At 37.8% G+C, this 19,921-nt stretch overlaps 3 protein-coding genes across 4 annotated transcripts; 1 reads left to right on the forward strand and 2 right to left on the reverse strand.

The window, feature by feature from the left end:
* Positions 1-419: 419 nt before the first annotated feature.
* LOC141391034 (low molecular weight phosphotyrosine protein phosphatase 1-like) lies at positions 420-3,917 on the reverse strand. The gene is made up of 3 exons (XM_073963951.1): positions 3,759-3,917; positions 780-1,132; positions 420-707 (listed from the first exon to the last, which is right to left on the reverse strand). The coding sequence occupies exons 1-3, from the start codon at positions 3,787-3,789 to the stop codon at positions 615-617; spliced, it is 477 nt and encodes a 158-aa protein (XP_073820052.1). The 5' UTR covers positions 3,790-3,917; the 3' UTR covers positions 420-614.
* A 4,845-nt stretch (positions 3,918-8,762) lies between these two features.
* Positions 8,763-15,417, forward strand: Atg2 (Autophagy-related 2). Its single transcript, XM_073959777.1, has one exon. It carries the CDS (start codon positions 9,081-9,083, stop codon positions 15,138-15,140), a length of 6,060 nt encoding a protein of 2,019 aa, XP_073815878.1. The 5' UTR covers positions 8,763-9,080; the 3' UTR covers positions 15,141-15,417.
* On the reverse strand, positions 15,377-18,140 carry LOC141388952 (low molecular weight phosphotyrosine protein phosphatase 2-like). 2 transcript variants are annotated; one of them, XM_073959778.1, is made up of 3 exons: positions 18,029-18,140; positions 17,615-17,967; positions 15,377-17,549 (listed from the first exon to the last, which is right to left on the reverse strand). In XM_073959778.1, exons 1-3 carry the CDS (start codon positions 18,057-18,059, stop codon positions 17,442-17,444), a joined length of 492 nt encoding a protein of 163 aa, XP_073815879.1. In that variant the 5' UTR covers positions 18,060-18,140; the 3' UTR covers positions 15,377-17,441. The 2 variants fall into 2 exon arrangements, with proteins under 2 accessions (XP_073815879.1, XP_073815880.1); XM_073959779.1 differs by having other exon boundaries at positions 18,039-18,131.
* Between the last annotated feature and the right edge of the window lie 1,781 nt (positions 18,141-19,921).

The raw sequence follows: 19,921 nt of genomic DNA on the forward strand, positions 1-19,921 counted from the left end.
AAACTTGATTCGTGGTATTCTAAATATATTGCTTTAAAACTTTCACAATATATGTAGGTATAAAAGCTTTTTTAATTAAAATCTCAGCCGGTATTTTCAAACTCTAAAATAATAGAAATGTACATATTAAGTGTAATCGGTGTTTATAATAATTTCGTTCTCTATCAGGTATGTGATGGAAAACGATTCGACTCGTTTTGCCATAAATCGAAATCGTATATCTCCAATCTTGGTGAATATTTTAATGAAATTGAAAATGGATTTTAAAAGTATTATTCAAAATATGGGCGTTTGCGAAGCAAAACTATATATCATCAACGGCACTCTGATTATATACCATTTCGATTCTGCAAATCGAGTCGATTCGGTTTTCATCACATACCCGTATGTCATAAAGGAAGAGTTAAAAACTGTGATAATTTTGCAAGGACCACAATAAAGTTGATTCTTTATTTTCAACAAGTATGTATGTATGTATGTATTTTACAAGTAGTATAACATTATTTGTACATTTTAAAATTGTAAAGAATTTAGAAAACAAATACCACCAATTCGTAATTAATAATTTAATATTTGCATTTAATATTAACAAATAAATTCTTCAGGTTATCACATTAAACTTCATTAGCCAAAGCCTTCTTCAAGAAAGCATCACAAGCCACAACACACTGTTGATAGGCCTTTTCAAAACCAGCATCTCCACGTTGCTGAAAAAAAACACAATTTTATTACATTCCTTCCATTTCTCAGTTAATAAAATCTTCATAATAAACACTTACATAATATGGATCTTCAATAATACGTTCAGCTTTTGGTAAACCAAAATCACCCAACATCAAAAGTTTAGCCTTCGAACCTTTGGGCGCCCTACTAGCCAAATCATCCATATTTTCTTCATCCATACCGAAAATATAATCAAATTCTTCAAAATCTTTCGACTTAATTTGACGTGCTCTATTGTTGTATGGCAAATCATGTTTCTTCATTGTACTTAATGCACGATGATCTGGAGGATTACCCACATGCCAACCACCAATAGCGGCACTATCAACCTCCCATTCATCAGAGACTCCAGCCTTTTTAATTGTATCCACCATAACAGCTTCGGCAATTGGTGACCGGCAAATATTGCCTATTGGAAGGTATGTACATACATATATTTTTAGTGCAATATGTTTCGGAATAGGCCCGGTTTAGGGCCCGGTGCCGGATCAAATTGATATATATACCACAGACAGACAAAATTTATTATACTGAGTATAATATAAATTTTGGGAACTCCTTTCCTTTAGCGACCCAACGCAGAAAATTATGAAAAAAATTACCACAGATAGTGCTTTTTATCCCGATTGCAACGATGGATTGCTTTTGTTGCGGAAATGTATAATTCCCGAGATATGGGCCTCCAAAGTTTCACAATGGCCCTAGTCTATAATGTTGGCAAACCACCGTAGAAAAATATAAAAAATTACCACAGATAGTTCTTTTTACAACGAATCCAACGATGTATTGCTTTTGTTGCGGAAATGTATACTTCCCGAGATATGGGCCTCAAAAGATCCACAAAGGCCCTAACCTATTTTTCTCTAAATAGCCGTCCTTCGGCCGGGATTTAGGACTTTCTCCGGAGCAAGTTGAATGTTGTGGCTGGATTTGAAACTTTTTTTACAAAAAGTTTTCAAAAATTATTTTCTTGTCGAAAATAGCCGGTCTTCGGCCGGGATTTAAGAGTTTCTCCTATGGACAGATGCTAAACAGGGCTAACGCGATCATATTTTTTTTTAATTAATTTTTTTGTCAAAAATCATATGGTTTTTCGGAACTTTCGAAGCCTATATCTCGGGAAATACGGATTTCCCATGAATGATATACATATTGGCGTAATTAGCATTCCAAGACCTACCAGTGGACAAAATTTCAAAACTTTCTGAGTCCAGCCACTACATTCATCTTATGCCCTTTCTCCTATGGACTGGTGCAAATCTCAGGAACAGGAACAAATTAAATATGTTTCTCAAAATAGTTGAAATCAATATAAACATCACTACTTGTGGTAATTATACCCTCAGCCTTTAGGCTATGAAGGGTATATACACTTTCATACGGGCAAAATGTGCCTGATCGAAATAATGGTTTTAGACCCCAAGTATGTTTGGACGAAATGTGTTTCAGACAATTTGGAGTCGATTGAGCAATGTCCGTCCGTCTGTCTGTCTGGCTGGCTGGAGCGCACGATAACTCTCGAACGGATGAACCGATTCGGTTCAAATTTTGGCTTTCGTAATATTTTGCCCAAACTTAGTTTAAGTTCGAAGATGAGCTATATCGGTCCACTCCTTCCGGTACCTCCCCCACAAAAAATCGAAAATGTTAGGAAAATTTGTGCGCACGATAACTCTTGAAGGGAGTAACCAATATGGTCCATACTGTGCCCATCGTGGAGCGTGTACCAGACTTAGATCAGGTTTTAATATGGACTCAATTGGTCCACTCCGTCGGGTACCTCCCACACAAAAATTTGGAAAAGTTCAGTTTAGGACCATCTCTCGAATCGCTTTGATTTTTGCTTTAGCAACTTGTATTCACTGCCCTCCATACGACGGTATAAGTTTCATCAGGGGCAAGTCCATACTTCCTGAGAAAATAGCCTGAAAGTTGCAAAAAACCCCTATGACACCGTGTGAGGAGGTTGGAGGGCAAAATAACTCTCGAACAGGTCTGCCGATTCGGTCCAAAGTTTGGTCTTAGTAATATTTTGTCCAAACATAGTTTAAGTTCGAAGATAAGCCATATCGGTCCACTCCTTCAGGTACCTCCCCCACAAAAGTTCAAAAATGTTCGGTAAAATTGTGCGTACGATAACTCTTGAAGAGAGTGGCAGAATTGGACCATACTTCACACATCTTAATATATCTACCAGATATAGATCAGGTTCAAATATGGACTATATTTGTCCACTCCATCCGGTACCTCCCACACAAAATTTCGGATACATGTTCACTTTAAGACCTGCTTTCGAACCACTTTGATTTTTGTTGAAGCAACTTGCATTCGCTGCCTCAATTGCGATGGTAAAAGTTGTTTCAGGGGCAAGTCCATACTTCTTGAGCAAACATCCCTGAAGTTGTAAAAAACCCCTATGGTACCATATGTAGTGGCTGGAGATCCATTCTTTTTAGTATCTCCTCCGCAAAACTTTTGATCTCAAATCCTAATCAACATTTTTGTCAGTTCAAACGCCCAAAATTCCCTAAATACATGCGTTTTTTGGGAAAAAATTGTTTCAATATACACATGCTGAGGGTATATCTCTGTCGGCCAAGCCGACTGATACGTTTTTACTTGTTTTTTAATAATTTTCTGCGTTGGTTTGCCAACATTTTAGACTAGGGCATTTGTGGAACTTTGGAGGCCCATATCTCGGGAAGTATACATTTCCGCAACAAAAGCAATACATCGTTGGATTCGTTGTAAAAAGAACTATCTGTGGTAATTTTTTATATTTTTCTACGGTGGTTTGCCAACATTATAGACTAGGGCCATTGTGAAACTTTGGAGGCCCATATCTCGGGAATTATACATTTCCGCAACAAAAGCAATCCATCGTTGCAATCGGGATAAAAAGCACTATCTGTGGTAATGTTTTCATATTTTTCTGAGGTGGGTCGGTAAAGGAAAGATAAGCCAAATTTTGTCTTGCACAAGTCCATACTTCTGTTCCTATGTTTCCATTTGAAATATGAGATTGTCGTACTCACCCAAACATATCATTAAGATCTTCTTAACCATTTTTTTTTTATCCGGGGAAAATTCTGGACTATGGATGTATTATTTAAAGCCAAAATGTGCGCTGTTAAATGTGCAAATTGTTTGTATACATATAGACGGCATAACATTAAACAGCTGTTCTCAACCACGACCACGGGGAACTGATAGCTCCACGCGCTGTAAGTCAGAAATGTTCGTTACACATACTTTTGAATTTTCGTGGTGGAGGTACCAAAAGTCGTGGTTCTAAATATTATACCAAACCTTGTATTATACTAGGTTTGTCCTTTTACTTTCTCAGTAAGTATTACTCAGTAACTTCTTTGTAGAGAGTAAAGCATTTTATACTCTTTCAAAGGAAAAAATTATAAAAGTTAGAAGACAACATTCAGTAAAAATTTTCAATTTAATTAATATTTACGATTATGATATTTGAATATTTTAAACTTTTGACAACTACCTAAAGCTACAAAATTTTACTGAACAAAATGCCTTCAGTAAAAATTATAAGTTATCAGTAATAAAAATTTCAAAACAAGTTTCTCAATTCATTCTCTTTTACTGAACATTTGTGTAAAAAAACAACATTCAGTAATAATTTGTAAAAATTATTACAAATTATCGAGTACGCAGACACACTTACTGGGTCTGTTCGTTTACTCAATAATTTGTACAAATTTGTACAAGTCCAGCAACTTCTTGTAATCGACTAAGGTCTTTTGCATTGTACTGTAGAGTAAACGAACAACATCCAGTAACAATTTGTACAAATTTTGAGTAAACGAACACACTTACTGATAGATTAGATTTACCAAAGGCGAATTTAACAAGGTGATCCAGAAGGCGAATTCAGACCGTAGTCTTCATTTGCTGTCAAAATTTTTGCGCGAAATATCCACAAAAAATAGAAGAAAACGGTAATATAATCTTCCCGAAGCTTAACTAAAGATGTCGCAAACATAAATTCTTGATAGAAGTGAAATATTTGCAATTTACTTTTGATTTAAAATACGTTTTGACAGCAAATAAAGTCATATCAGTGGTATTATTGTATCACCTTCTTTCTTGCACCATGGATTCACTAATTAAAAATAATTTCATTTTGTTAGGTGAATGTAGGATTTTGGGAACAACTTTGTGGACCATATCTAGGGAAGCATGGGTTTTTATGACGACCGCAAGTTCAAACTTGAGCAAACGTTTTAAAGAGAAATCCGTTAAAGGATTATCTCATTTAAGAATTATTGTTGTTTTAATAGAGTACGTATCCTAATAGAAAACTGAAATGGTATTCTGTTAAAATACCTAAATATCTAATTTTAGGAAGCCGGAAGGTTTTCTCATAGTAGGCCAAATGGTTTCCACACTTTAAGTTTACTTGTTATACCCTACACCACACTATAGAGGGTATATTAAGTTTGTCATTTTATTTATAACTCCTCGAAATAATCATTTTATATTCCACAAACTATAAAAGTATATATTCTTGATCAGCGTGCAATTCTACATCGATATATCAATGTACTTCCATTTGTGAAACGGATTGAAGTAGGCGTTCGAACGGATTGAAGTAGGTGGATACAATTTTAGTTAAATCTATTGTACAGTTTGCCAAGGAAATTTTTTCAAACTGAGAAAACGAACACTTTTCATGCATTAATTAGTAAAAAAGACAAATAGCATGGCAGAATAAGAAGGTAATCTCATTTGAAAAAACCGTCCTTGAGCTATCAAATACAACCCTGCATCGAAACAGTATACATAAATGTTGTTTTTGTTATTGCATGTCAATGACAACAAAAACAACATAGTGTTTCTTTACATTCTATTTGTTCTATATTTTTGTTCTTCCAACAATAAAATGCCCACGATTTTAGAAGAAAATTGCCCAGAAAAATGGTTAGCAATGTGTACAAAAGGAAGATATAGCGCGACCAATGTGTATATAATAGAGTTGTACAATCTAGTTCATTTGAAAGATCTAGTTCAATAGTTCAGATCTTTTAACTGAACTAGTTCAGTAATCTAGTTCATAGTTCACTAACCAGTTCAATCATTCGGATCATAATCGTTCAATCAAACGCATACATACACCAAATAGAAACAAACAATAGAATAATATAATTTAAACACACCAGAACAAAAGTATTAAATTTACGTGTTTTATTCCATTCATAAAGAAAGATTAAGTTGGTATTAATTTAAGAATACACGTCCTTCATTTAGTTGGTTGGCAAAAATCTTATGTTGTGTGTGTGTGTAGAAACTGTCAATGCGAAAAAGCTTTGTGCGTGTGTGTTTATTTTTATATATTTTTTTTTCTATCCAAAACCAGGCACATTCAATATGGGGAATATGTGGAATTTGTTGTTTTTGAAGAAATCTTCACTTTCGAACAGCTATTCATTGTACCTTGATCCAAAACGTAAACAAACTCATCACATTACGAAGGCACCACTTAACACAGACGACGGCGTTTCTTTATGGTACGGTCGCTGACTGATTATAGTTCAGTGAACTATTGAACTATATCAACTGATCTAGTTCATTCGCTCTATTCATTGAATTGTTCAATTGAACTAGTTCGTTTATGAACTATACAACTCTACTTTATACATATTTTTGAACAAAATGAAACATAAGATTATTAAGGAGGGTGTGCCTGCTTTTTTAGCTAATATGTTTAGTTTTTCTATTTTTAGGAGGAATACGCAGATAACTATACCTAGGATAAACAATGCTACCTTTGAAAACTCATTTGTCATACGCGTTGCTAGATTGTGGAACTATCTACCTATTGAATTGAAGGTATTTTCTCAATCTAATAATGCTTTTAGGTTAAAACTTTTGCACCATTTTCGGAATCCTAATAATAATCACACATTATGATCCCGTTATCATATCGATTTCCTGTAGTTTGTAGTCTTTACTTACTGTTATGATGCTGGCATGCAATATCTCATAGAGATACTTGCATTTTAGTTAATTGCTATGTTTGATTTATGGAGATTGGTTTTGGACATACTACTGTCGACAGTTTTGTAACTTGCTTATTGTTGCTTGTTATGGTCTTCCATTCCTTATGATTTTTGTAGTTTTGGTTGGGGAGCCATTTATTACTGTTTTTATTGAGATTTGCTCTTAATTATTATAAGTTTCTACTTAGGTTGTAAAAATTTTTGTTAATACTATTTATTGGCCTTGGAGGCTTTAGTATTAAAAATGAATTGAAGAAATAAATAAATAAATAAATAAATCTGCATTTAAGATCCTTAAGAGGATATTAATTGATTTTAATGACAGTTATAGTACTTATAGTGACAAATCCACAGTACACTGGATCGAAAAAACCAGAAAAATTGGTCATCTGTAAATACAACTACTGTAGAGACAAAATTCTGCGTGTTATGTCCTGTTTAGAATTCCAAAGCCATGAAATGCACAGAAAAGCTCTTACGTTTCAATATGGGGTGATCTTGATCGAGTTTCATTTTGTCCTGTTTGAAAAAACGGGTATTTCTTAAAGGAAACCCATGCTTTTGGGGTCATTGTCCTTTTGAAATATGTAATAATCCTTAATCCTTACACATAAGGACTTTCCCCCACTATTTATTTTTGGTGGGAATATGATAAGGGGCACAGTTTCTGAGAAATTTAACTCAAAAGGAGAGTTCTTAAGTGTAAGGATTAGTTTATTACATGTTTCGAAAGGACATTAACCCCAATATATGGATTTCTTTCAAGAAATTCCGTTTTTATCATACAGCGCAAGTTTAGCTTTTCTGAGCATTTTATGACTTTACGGTACATTTTAGTATATGGCCGACTTCCGTATTGTCAGTTGCTTTGTATTCGTTGTATTCGTGCATGAAACTAGGGGTTCTTAAATCGATTTCCCCACTACTGCAATTTCATAAAATTACTCTAGTATGGAACTCGATTTAAGAACCCCTAGTTTCATGCACGAATACAAAGCAACTGACAATACGGAAGTCAGCCTATATATATCCCCTAGACCAAATGTGATCTTTTGTCAGTCACGCTTAATTCCGTAGTCGTTGTTTAAATATTTTCTTAAAACAACTTTAATTTATTAGTGGAAAAAAATTGCGATGTTTACCAAGGGGTAATAATAAAATATTAAAACAATGAGCCTGACTATCTTGAAAAACAAAATAGAAGTCGTCATCCCAAACAAAAAACGCCAACCCTCCTAATTGTAAGACCGGGCACCGTCGAAATGTTGTTTATTGCTGTAGTATGCAATACCAACAAATTAGTTATGTGTTTTTTCGTTGAGAATCGACGAACGCATAGCAGTGGGAAAGATTTGGTTTTGTTTGCAAGTGAAGTTGCTAGAGTTTAGGTAGTGCCAAAGAAATTCTCGATCAGAGTGTTTCTTTGCGCACGTATCTATTTGAGCGAGCAATTGACACTTGGGTATAAAAAGTTTCTTGTTGAAAAACAAGAAACAATGGAACTGATGAAGATCTGTGGCGAGATCTGAAACTATAGTCTTCCCTGCCTTAAGGCCTGGGTACATAAGCGGCCTCGCCTGGTTGCCTTGCTTTCCTGCTTCATTTCTGACATAATAAAAATAAAAGAATAAAGAAGGCCGAGCAAATTTCGAACTGGGTTGCCCTTTTCTTTTTTATTCTTTTATCAGAAGCAAGCAAGGCAAGCAGGCGAGGCAACTTATGTGCCCAGGCCTTTACCCCTTGGTAAACATCGCCAATTTTTTCCACTAATAAATTAAAGTTGTTTTAATAAAATATTAAAACAACGACTATGGGATTAAGCCTGACTATTTTGAAAAACAAAGTAGAAGTCGTCATCCCAAATAAAAAACGCAAACCCTCGTAAATGATTTTATTTATCATTCACAATAGTAAGTAAATCAATCACAATATAATAAACATATCAACCAGCTGTTTCACCCTAACAGTCTACAGTATGGCAACATTAGCTAACAGTTTATCTATCATGTCATTGTTTTTGTGTCAACAGTGGAAGAAGAAGAATTGTTTTGATACTGCCATCATCCAACACAAAGATGATTTTCTTTGTTAGGGGAACAACATACAACAACACACAAATAACTAATACGTACATAAGAAGAAAAGCAGAGCAATACAAATACGACAAATACGCAATATAATAGAAAAGCATAAACATAAACACGGAAAATAAATAAAGAAGAGAAAAAACTGTAGAAAATTAAATAATTCCAACCACTTTTAATGAACAATTTCAAGGATATCTTCAATTGTGTGACTTAGAAGACGAGACGATAACGCGAGTGTTTGGGAAATATGTCGTGGTTTAATGTGTGGGATGGGCTGAAGAATAAGACGTGTCGTTATTTACTACAAAGATATTTGGGACAATTTTTGGATGAAAATCTCAACTTGGAACAGTTGAATATTGAACTATACAATGGCAAGGCCACCATAAAAAATGTCTCATTACGTGTTGAGACCCTCAACGAACTGTTGGAAGCACAGGGATGGCCATTGGAATTTACAGATGGTCAGATAGGTCAGCTAACATTGTCTGTGCCCTGGAATGCACTAATGACAAGTGATAGTGCCATAGAGGTGTCAGATGTAGTGCTGTGTATTAGACCCGTTAAACGGGAACATGATGGAACCTCAATGATTGAATCAATGTGGTCATCGGTCAGTAGCTCACTACAATTGGCCGAGGAATATATGCGTCAAGAAGAGAATGAGTCAGAAGATGCGAATGCAACACACACAACAATAGGTGGTCTAGAGAAATTTGCCGAAACCATCGATAATGTTTTGAATCGTATTAGGGCAAAGTTTACAAATATCACCATACAAATCGAACACCCTTTAGTCAGTACGCTCAAAGGTATTGCGTTTAAGGTCCACTTGGAGGAGCTGTTGTATAAAAATGAAACTGGTAATGAGAAGAATGTCACGACACAACAGCAGCAACAACCGCAGGGAATGGACAATACGGCGGACATCTTAAATCGCATACCCACATACACAAAGCACAATATAAGCTTGAGGGGAGCTCATATTTATACCCTTGAATTGAAATCGGAAGACACAGAGGCCTGTGGCGGTGGAAGCAATAGTCTGCAGCAAGATATACCATTGCTCCAGTTGAACGGGGAACAAAGTGTCCAGGTGAAAGTAAAACAATCTGAAGATGTTACGGGGCCAAAAATATATTTCTATGTCGAACTGGGTGGTATCTGTGGCATATGTTCACCACACCAAATACAAATGATATTGGAGTTTATTGAGGCATTTACCGACGACTTAAACCCCAAGAAACAACAGCATTCCAATGAAATTGTGCATGTACCAGCTACGGAAACAGCGGAAGGCTATGAAAATTTAACAATGACAGGAGGAGGTATGGTTGGTGGCGGTATGTTCAGCAATCAATCGGCCTGGATAAGTGCCGATGATCCTCCTCCACCACATCACATACAATATGCAAATACTATGCATAGGAATTTACATAGTAGCCAGGAGAAGTATTGTGAATCGCTAAGCTCATCGATGAGTTCACGCAGTACCCTAACAAGTGTCTCCCGTTATCAACGTAAGCCCACAAATCTGGATTCATCGGGGGAAATTTCCAACTTTGTTGTAAAGATTGCCTCCTTTGTGTGGGTGGTGCTGCAGGAGGATATATTGGTGGAATCATCATCGAATTACTACGAAAGTCTTTACAATGAACAAAGTGTGAATGAGCAAACCAATGTGTCGCAAAGATTTTTTGAATTGCTACAACAGGTGTCCGGTCCCGACCAGGAGATTAATTGTGCGGAAAGGGTTTTCTGCGATAAGAACCACATATTGCTGCGTATGCAACCCCTGGTGGCGGAGGGTAAGCAGAATCGTAATAAAAGTCTGCTACAATTCAATGCCACGGTGTCGGCCACACAATTGGATTTTTGTGAGATACTGGAGGGCAAGGTAACCGAACTGTTGGCCTTTAATCAACGTAAACGCACAAGAGATGGCCAAGTAAGATCGGAATTAAATCTAAATATTTCCTCCATAAATTCAAATCTTTTGAAAAGCAAATCATCGACCACAATTAGTTTCGATTTGGCCCCTTGCGCTTTGGAATTTGATGTGTCCATTATAGATCGTTTGGGGGCCTTGTTTGCTCAAACACCAACAAAGCCGGTGGCCACTAAGCCTGCGGCAAATGATTGTGATCCGGTGGTCAATAGTAATACCACCACAAGCTTAAGCTGCTCCAATTTGGATATACATCTAAGATTTCCCATTGTGGATGCTAAACCTACACATGACCCCGAACGTATTCCCTGGTGGAAACAAAATATAAGATCCGATTTCTTATTACTCTCCCTGGAAAAAATGAATCTAAAATATTGCCTTAATAAGGTGAATTTAAGCTCCACTGAAATCAACATCTACTACTGTGAGGATGAAACGAAGAAGACACACATTATAAATACTCGCTGTGATCGTTGTGGTGAACCATCTGCATCTGGTGGCAAGGATGGTCTCTATGAATATCCCTCAATAAGTATAGACATAAAAGATGGCTATGTCTTTGGCAAAGATGAGGAACCCTGTTTGCCGTTTAGTTCGAAACGAAATTGCCGTCAGAGTAGCACTGCCCAGCCGCGAATGGAATCTGATGTAACTGAAACTATTTTACTGCCAGGTGAAACTCATGAAATTAATGAATTTTGCCAAAAATCCATGGCCTCATCTGTGATTGGAATACGTCTAAGTTTTCCCAGCCTTAATTTATTTTTGGAATCCAAGCAACTGTTTGAATTGCTCTATAATCGCCTGAATTCGGATTTGTTTATGTGGGAACCATCATCTCCGTATTTGACAGGGACACCCGTACAAGAGAAGAGTTTTTTGGGCATGCAAAATTTGGGTCTAATGGATTCGGTGTATATTTCTGCAGTGCAGCAACAGGAAAATGATCCCTTTGCCGAACCTTATGAACAGCAGGCGAAGAAACCTCCACAACACCACATAAACTATACGGATGATGATGATGACAATGACGACGACGTCGATGATGATGGTGATGACGAGGAAACCAACGATGAAGATGATGATGTCTTAAAGAAACGCCAAAGGCGGCGCAAGGAGGCATGCAACTTTAAATCTCTCTTAAGTTCTACAAGAGATGTAAACAGCCGTCTCGGCCACAGATGTTCGGTGGAAATAAAAGTGGGCAAGGCCACAGCAGCCATCTTTGTACCCGTCCGTGATTCAGAGAATCACATTTTACCAGAAGTTTCAGGCAAATTTCTACTCTACATTGATGATTTGCGGATTTTCAGTTTAACTGGTTACTGTGATGATCCCTGCCTGGCCTATTTCTGTTTACAGGTCAATGAAATTGAAATGTACCATGGTGGGGTGGTGCCCATGAATTCCCCCCTACGTTGTGATAGTAAAGCCCACATCGAAGAGTTTATGAAAGCCACAATCTATAAAATACCGCTTGGTCTAACCAAGGGCATTGCGGGCCATAAACCAGGTGAACGTAGTGAAATGATAACCGTGGCCATTGAAATCAAGAAGAATTTGCCACAGCACATAAAACGCTTGAAAATAACGGCTGGCATTAAAAATACCACTTTGCGTTATATTCTCATGGCTCCATCCTATTTTTGGCTTAATCAACTTTTGGATTTCCTCGATGTCATGGACTACCCCATTGAAGGCTATGAACCGTTCAGTGTTGTCTCCGAAATGCAATTACATTTGTGGGATTGTGCCATTGATTTTCGCCCCGATAACTTCCCATATCGTGCTGTGCTAGAGCTATTCTATTTTTCCGTGAGCAGTAACATCATCTCCACCATGGCGGGTTGTAACTTACGTTTTGTTCTGGAAGAATGTGTTTTCTCCATTGCCCCCCAAGATACGAAAAAAGTGCTTCCCTATAATCGGGTAAGCTTCGTTGATGCCAGCAATATGGTACCCGTTTTGGATTTTGGTCTCTTGGAAATTTCCTTACGCATCAGTGGTGAGACCACTGAGAAACATCCAAAATTAGATCTCAGATGTTCTCTACAAGATGTCCATTTGAGGACATGTTATGATTCGGGTAGTGCATTTGCCCAATTAATTGGTTACATAGCCAATAATATAGCCAAAGATGAGGAGTCCAGCGACAAGGGATCTTTGCAGTCTTCATTGTGTTCAGAATCAGATTTACTTTTGGCAGAATCCCAGACATCTGGGGAAATAAGTGATCGCCACCAGGAACGTGTTAATCAGCTAATGGCTGAGGCAGTAAAAGATGGTGTTGATGTTTTGCAGGCTAGTCAAATGTCTACATCATCATCCCTTTCGACAACAACAATCCATCCCAATGAAGATGAATTGAAAATATTTTATTTCCCTGATGAGGGTTCCAAAGAAGCTGTTGCTGCTGCCATGGCCAGCAATCAACAGCACACAGACGATTTTGATATTCCTTGTACATCTTCGAGTGCGACAGCAGGTGAACCCTTAGCCCTAATTAAAGGTGATTTTGGTGTTGTTGCCGATGACAGCTGCACAAAAGAATTACAAAGTCAAGGCTCTTCAGAGGAGGACTACTGCTTTATTGTTGGAGAAGAACGTGTGGAATTGGATTTTGAAGATATTAAAATATCCGAAGATCCGCTACGTATTGTAGACAATCATTTTGGTTTGCCATCCTCGCATAATGACATCTTGAAAGCTCCTCCCACATTTCCTCAAGCTGATCTTCGTTATACTCTCTGTGAAATGACTGTAACCTGGCATCTTTATGGTGGTCATGATTTCGCTCAATCTCCAAGCACAACAGCAACAACTACCACATGCAATGACACGGCGCCCATGTCAGATGCCTATCGCCATGGTGTTTCAAATGCCAGTAATCAATGTCGTCCGCAGACAGCCAAAAAACCCAAAGAAAAGCTGACCTGGAAGTCGAAGGGTGGGGAGAACCGCAACCACGAGGTTCTTGTTGAAATTCAACTTAGCAAAGTTGGTTTCTCCTACGAAGTTTATCCCCTGCATGCACCGTATGCCTCGCGACAAGTATTCCTAGTAAATGAATTGGAAATAAGGGATCGGCTACAAACCTCCGAAATCAATAAATTTCTTTACAATGCCCAGAGTAGCAATTTCTCTAATCGGCGTATGAAGCACATGATTGTTGTCAAGTGTCTACATGTGCGTCCAAATCCCGAACAAAGTCCAGCACAAGAGTGCTCCCTAAAAATATCCCTCTCGCCATTGCGATTGCACATAGATCAGGATACTTTGGAATTTATGACAGATTTCTTTACGAATTTCGGTAAAAGTTGTGACACAGATAAGCCGGAAAGTGAAAAACCCAAAACCCCTGCACCACCACCCACAGCCACATTGTGTAGTGACCTCGATTTGCCAGAAGCTGTACAGGATTTACGAGCCAGGAGGATTGTTAATGAAAATCTAGCCATACTAATTGATGACACACAATCGGAGAGTGCCAACACCCCCACAAAGGCATCAAAGCAATCACCTCCTACCGACTCGTCGCCTACCTATTTCCGTGAAATCATTTTTAGTCCGGATATTTCCATTTGTTTTGACTATCATGGTCGTCGTGTGGAATTATCCAAAGGTCCCGTGGCTGGTCTACTCATGGGTCTGGGACAATTGCAGTGCTCAGAAATTATTCTACGTAAAATTGTTTATCGTCGTGGTATCTTGGGTTTTGAAAAAGTCTTCAATTATCTTTGCAAGGAATGGCTTAGAGATATCAAACGTAACCAACTACCCAAGATATTGAGCGGTGTAGGGCCCACCTACGCATTTGTTCAACTTTTTCAGGGTATCTATGATCTATTTTGGTTACCCATAGAACATTATCAAAAAGATGGTCGTATCATAAGGGGTCTCCAGTTGGGAGCACAAAGTTTTAGTGCCCGAACCATTTTGGCTGCGTTGGAAATTACTTCACGTCTAATACAACTATTACAGTTCACGGCGGAAACAGCTTTCGATATGGTGTCGCCCGGTCCCTCGGTGAGGCAATTAAAACGTTCTCGACGTGGCAACAAACGTCGTCCACACCGACCCAAAGATATACGCGAAGGCGTGGTGAATGCCTATCAAATTGTCAAAGATGGCATTAATGATTCGGCCAATAATCTCATAGAGACCGCCGTTGCTGAGCATGATCAAAAAGGTTTAACCGGTGCTGTTGGAGCTGTTATGCGTCAAGTTCCACAACTTGTTGTGTGTCCGGCCGTCTTGGCCACCCAGGCAACAACAAACATTTTGGGCGGTGTTAAAAGTTCACTGGTACCTGAATCGAAGATTGAAGCTAAGAAGAAATGGAAAGATGAAAATTGTTGAAGCACGAAGGACATCAAGAATTATAAACTTTGACAAAAGAAATTGAAAACTTTGTGGCAATAGATGATGATGGTGATGATGAAAGGACGAAACAAGTTGCTGGTGATTTATATTATATAAGAATGAGTGTAATTTTACAATGATATATATGATTATGATACATAAACACAACATACATATATAAATATATACTTTATAGTTTATAAGAGAGAACAAACAAACAAAAGAAACAAGTAAAATGTAATAAAGTTGTTAATTTTTTTATTCAAATAACAAATTCGGTTTTATTTTTTTTTTTAGAATGGATAACATAAACAATTTGGTACGGCGGACTGGCAGGGAGGCAAATATTTTGCAAGAAGATTTGAAATGCCCAATCAATATGAAAATTCAATAAATATTAAATGGTAACTTGTAATAATGGCCTTTAGAGGTATATGTAGTAAGTAGAATTTGTAAGAAATGGTAGTTGTGTTAACGGTCATATTTAAAAATAATGTTCTTAGTGGCTTAATTGTATATGACTCCCAATTTGATTACAACAACCGATGTTTTTTTTGTGTCCATATCTAACACAACGAACAACAACGGGTCTGAATATTATCGCCCAAATAATATTCTTCCTGTTAACTTCCAAAATCGTTCAACACGTTATTAAGGTAATTATTAGCTATGTTCACTTAATATATCGAGTAGTAATCAGTTACTTTCAATGACCTTTAGTTTGATTTTCTACCTCTTTAATCCGGAGTTTCACAGGAGTTTCACATCAATTTGAATTTGGAAAATTTGGCTTTCGTAATATTTTGTCCAAACTTAGTTTAAGATCGGTCGACTCCTTCTGGTCCCTCCCCACAGAAGTTCGAACATGTTCGGAACTCTTGAAAGGAGTAAAAGATTTGGTCCTTAATTTGTACATCGTGAAATTTCTGCCAGACCTAGATGAGGTTCCAATATGGACTCAATCGGTCCACTCCTTCGGGTACCTCCCATGCAAAATTTCGAAAAAGTTCAGTTTAGGACCTGCTCTTGAATCGCTTTGATTTTTGTTATATGAACTTGTATTCACGGATCAGCCGATTCGGTCTAAAATTTGGCGTTCACAATATTTTGTCCAAACTTAGTTTAAGTTCGAAGATAGACCACATCGGTCCATTCTTTCAAGTACCTCCGCCACAAAAGATTGAAAATGTTCGGAAAAAATTATGCGCACGATAATTCTAAAGAAAATAACCGATTTGGTCCATACTTTTCTTTTCTTTAGGTCCGAGGCTGAGGTTATATCTCTGTCGGCCAAGCCGACTGATACTAGTTTTGAAATTTTAACAGCAAATAGTCCTTGTGGTCCTAATTAAATCAGTATAATTGTTTTTTTGGGGAAGCCCATACATCATGAAATCATGGTTCCAAAAATCAAAAAAGATCTATAGACACTTTCTGAAAGAAAGGGTGCATCTATAGACCCGTTCTGGAAGAAAGGGTGCATCTATAGACCCTTTCTGGAAGAAAGGGTGCATCATAGAAAGGGTGCTTCTATATACCCTTTCTCAAAGAAAGGTTGCTTCTATAGACCCTTTCTCAAAGAAAGGTTGCTTCTATAGACCCTTTTTGGAAAAAGGTTCCATCTATAGACCCTTTTTGGAAAAAGGTTCCATCTATAGACCCTTTTTCAAAGAAAGGGTGCTTCTATAGACTATTTCTCAACGAAAGGGTGTTTCAATAGACCCTTTCTCAAAGAAAGGTTGCTTCTATAGACTCTTTCTCGAAGAAAGGTGGTTCTATAGACCTTTTCCGATAGATAAGGGTGCATCTATAGACCTTTTTCGATAGATAAGGGTGCATCTATAGACCTTTTCCGATAGATAAGGGTGCATCTATAGACCTTTTCCGATAGATAAGGGTGCATCTATACACGCTTTCTGAAAGAAAGGTTGTTCTTGATGGCCCATGAAAATAGAAATTTCACTGGAATCATAATAAAAAGTTTTACCTTTGGTAAAAATATGTACTCCGGTAAGGGAAGTATATGCCAAATGGAAATGATATAATAAATGTTTTGTGCAATTTTTCTAACTTATATTCAATTTTAATTTGTTCAGAAATACTAAAGTTCTTCAAGTCCAATAAATAGTATTTACAATTTCTAATATTCCTGAATTGAACTCATATTTTTACTTATAATTAGTAGTTCTGCCATGGTTGAACTCATATTTTTACTTATAATTGGTTCATATTTTATCTTATTAATTCATAAAACAACCTAAATAAAATAAAAAAATCCACCAAATCAGGCAGGGATGATCATGAACCAGCTTCCTCAAGGGGTCTCATAACTATTTCCTCTACAAATGCTTTACAGGCTACAACACATTTATCGTAGACCTCTTCAAATGGTGCTTCGCCCAGAAACTGAAAGGAAGAGATAAACAAATTATTATTAATATATTGTGGAACATTCATTGATATTTTCCCACATAATATGGATCATGTATAATCTTTTCTGATTCCTGCAAACCAAAATCTCCCAGTAGCATAATTTTTGCCCTACAATCGGGTGGTGCAATCTTCTTTAGTTCTGCCACATTATCAGAATCCATACCAAAGATGTAGTCACACTCTGTGAAATCCTTCGGCTGTATCACCCTTGCTTCTTTGTCATAGTGAATTCCGTGATTTTCCAAAACATTGAGTGCTCTTTCTTCGGGCAGTGATCCAGAATGATATCCAACTAAAGCAGCGCTATCAACCACCCATTCTTTATCGACTCCTCGGCGTTGGAAAATTTTTCTCATTACAGCTTCAGCCATGGGTGATCGGCAAATGTTACCTGCAAGGAGAATAATTCAATTTGGTTTTTTTGTAATCCCGAGACTTTTTATCTCTGTTACCCATACAAACCATTAGTATCTTTTTGGTCATTTTTTGCACACTGTATTTGTTTACATTTAGTATTTAGTATGGAACTCGACTATGCGGTCAGTATGAACGAATGCATTCACAGAATGAAGCTATTGGAATTAATTGCAACTTCGTCCACATACAACTACATTTAGTTCCATGTAGTAACTTTTAGTATGTATGTATTTCCCAGACCATAGTCCCCAAATACAAATGACACAAAGTTTAGTACATTTCGTTCGAAGATCACGATGTCCGCCTAAAACACAGAGGAGGGTGGTGTGTTGTTATTCGATGGTTGTGCTGGAAATAGAAAGAAGTAAATTGAGTAGTTATCCATATCGTATTTACCTACACAGTAGTCTGTGTCTTCTTGTTTGCAAATTAGATGTTCGATAATATCTACATATTTCTTTTGCACCATCACATAACCTACAATAATCAATGCCACCATCATCCCAGTTAGATATCTCACACCCAATAAGTCCCACAGCATTTTGTATCCCTAAGTTGTTGGGTTAGAGGAAGGAGGTCGTTATACGATGAGAGGACAGGCCATATTGCGGAACAAGTCGAGTTTAGGGTCCGGTTCCGGATGTTAATATATGTATATACCATAGATAAACCTTGGAGTCCTGAGTATAACGATATAAATTTGTCACAATTCAATACTTCCCGAGATATGGGCCTTCAAATTTCCACAAATACCAATGACATTTCTCATATTTTTACAGAAGTTTGAATGGGTGGACGGCCTTCGCCCGGGAATTTAAGTCTTTCGCCTATGGACAGGGTCCAAAACGGCTACGCGGTTAAAGCTCCTTTTAAAAACCGAAAGTTTTTTAGGATGGCCGGTCTTCGGCGGGATATTTAAGACTTTCATCTATGGACAGGATCCAACACCGGCTACGCGGTTTAATATTCCCTTTAAAAATGGAGAATGTTTCCATTCCTAAATTGTTGTTGAGTTAGAGGAGGAAGGTCGTTCTACTATGAGAGGCCAGATTGCTTTGGGTCAAAATTCCACGGCAACGGATTCATTCGCACCGGATTGATCCTTTGTTCCGGCCAGCGGCTGCCACCTCAGTAAACACATGTTTGTATTTGTATCGTTTTTCTGTGTTGGGAGCAGTAAATTGCGAATACCTGCTCCAGATTCTTTTGGTCGGTGCCGGGACGGAGGAAAACTAGAACTAAATTGTACTCAGTTTGTTCCACCCGCTTCCACCACACTTAAACTCTTTGGTGAGATGCAATAGATGTCGGGAGTGGGTGCATCTCAGGGTTGCTCTGGGCTCGTCCTTGCGAGGGACTACAACAGAGACTATGTTGCTGCTTGAACACAGCCTAAGTGAGTCGTCTTCCCCCGCAATCCCCCAACATCAGCCATACACGCAGCACTTAACACCAGCCGTTGTTGTTCCAATCCCTGCATCCTTTTGCAATTTAATTATAATGGACTCCGAGGTAAGACCGAGGAAGTAGTGGATTTCATGAGTCGGAAGAATATCAGGGACAGGGCATTGCAGAAAACCAGTTTCAACAACAGGAAGGGTCGTCCAAAAGTGGAGGTGGAGGTAGCTTTTCTACTTCTCCAGTCTGTTCAATGCAGACCTGGCTCTAATGTCAGGTGTTTTACTGTCGAGGTAGAGTTGCTGAAAGTATACATGCCCCAAGTAAATAGCTGTACTGTAGGTAATAGGCCCACCGTTAGCCCGCTTTCTCTTGGATCAGACCATCTCCCCATAATTGTCTACAACAGCAAATTGCCAGATTTCATCAGCTCTAAAGGCCGCAGTTTCATCAATCGTGGGAAAGCTAATTGGCCGAGTTTGAGAGGGTTTACTAATCACGGCTACAGGGATCTGTCCAACGCTTCTGAT

The sequence above is a fragment of the Musca autumnalis genome, unplaced genomic scaffold (genome assembly GCF_047663935.1).
Source record: "Musca autumnalis isolate F117 unplaced genomic scaffold, ASM4766393v1 scaffold_1, whole genome shotgun sequence".
NCBI classification, from domain to species: domain Eukaryota; kingdom Metazoa; phylum Arthropoda; class Insecta; order Diptera; family Muscidae; genus Musca; species Musca autumnalis.

Bases quoted from the DNA above. Each gene is read 5' to 3' on its own strand.
- LOC141391034 (XM_073963951.1), bottom strand. From the start codon at position 3,789: ATGGTTAAGAAGATCTTAATGATATGTTTGG. The intron at 1,133-3,758 runs GTGAGTACGACA...ACCTTCCAATAG, and splicing joins GATCTTAATGATATGTTTGG to GCAATATTTGCCGGTCACCA. The intron at 708-779 runs GTAAGTGTTTAT...GTTTTTTTTCAG, and splicing joins TTATTGAAGATCCATATTAT to CAACGTGGAGATGCTGGTTT.
- Atg2 (XM_073959777.1), top strand. From the start codon at position 9,081: ATGTCGTGGTTTAATGTGTGGGATGGGCTGAAGAATAAGACGTGTCGT.
- LOC141388952 (XM_073959778.1), bottom strand. From the start codon at position 18,059: ATGACCAAAAAGATACTAATGGTTTGTATGG. The intron at 17,968-18,028 runs GTAACAGAGATA...TTCTCCTTGCAG, and splicing joins GATACTAATGGTTTGTATGG to GTAACATTTGCCGATCACCC. The intron at 17,550-17,614 runs GTGGGAAAATAT...TCTTCCTTTCAG, and splicing joins TTATACATGATCCATATTAT to TTTCTGGGCGAAGCACCATT.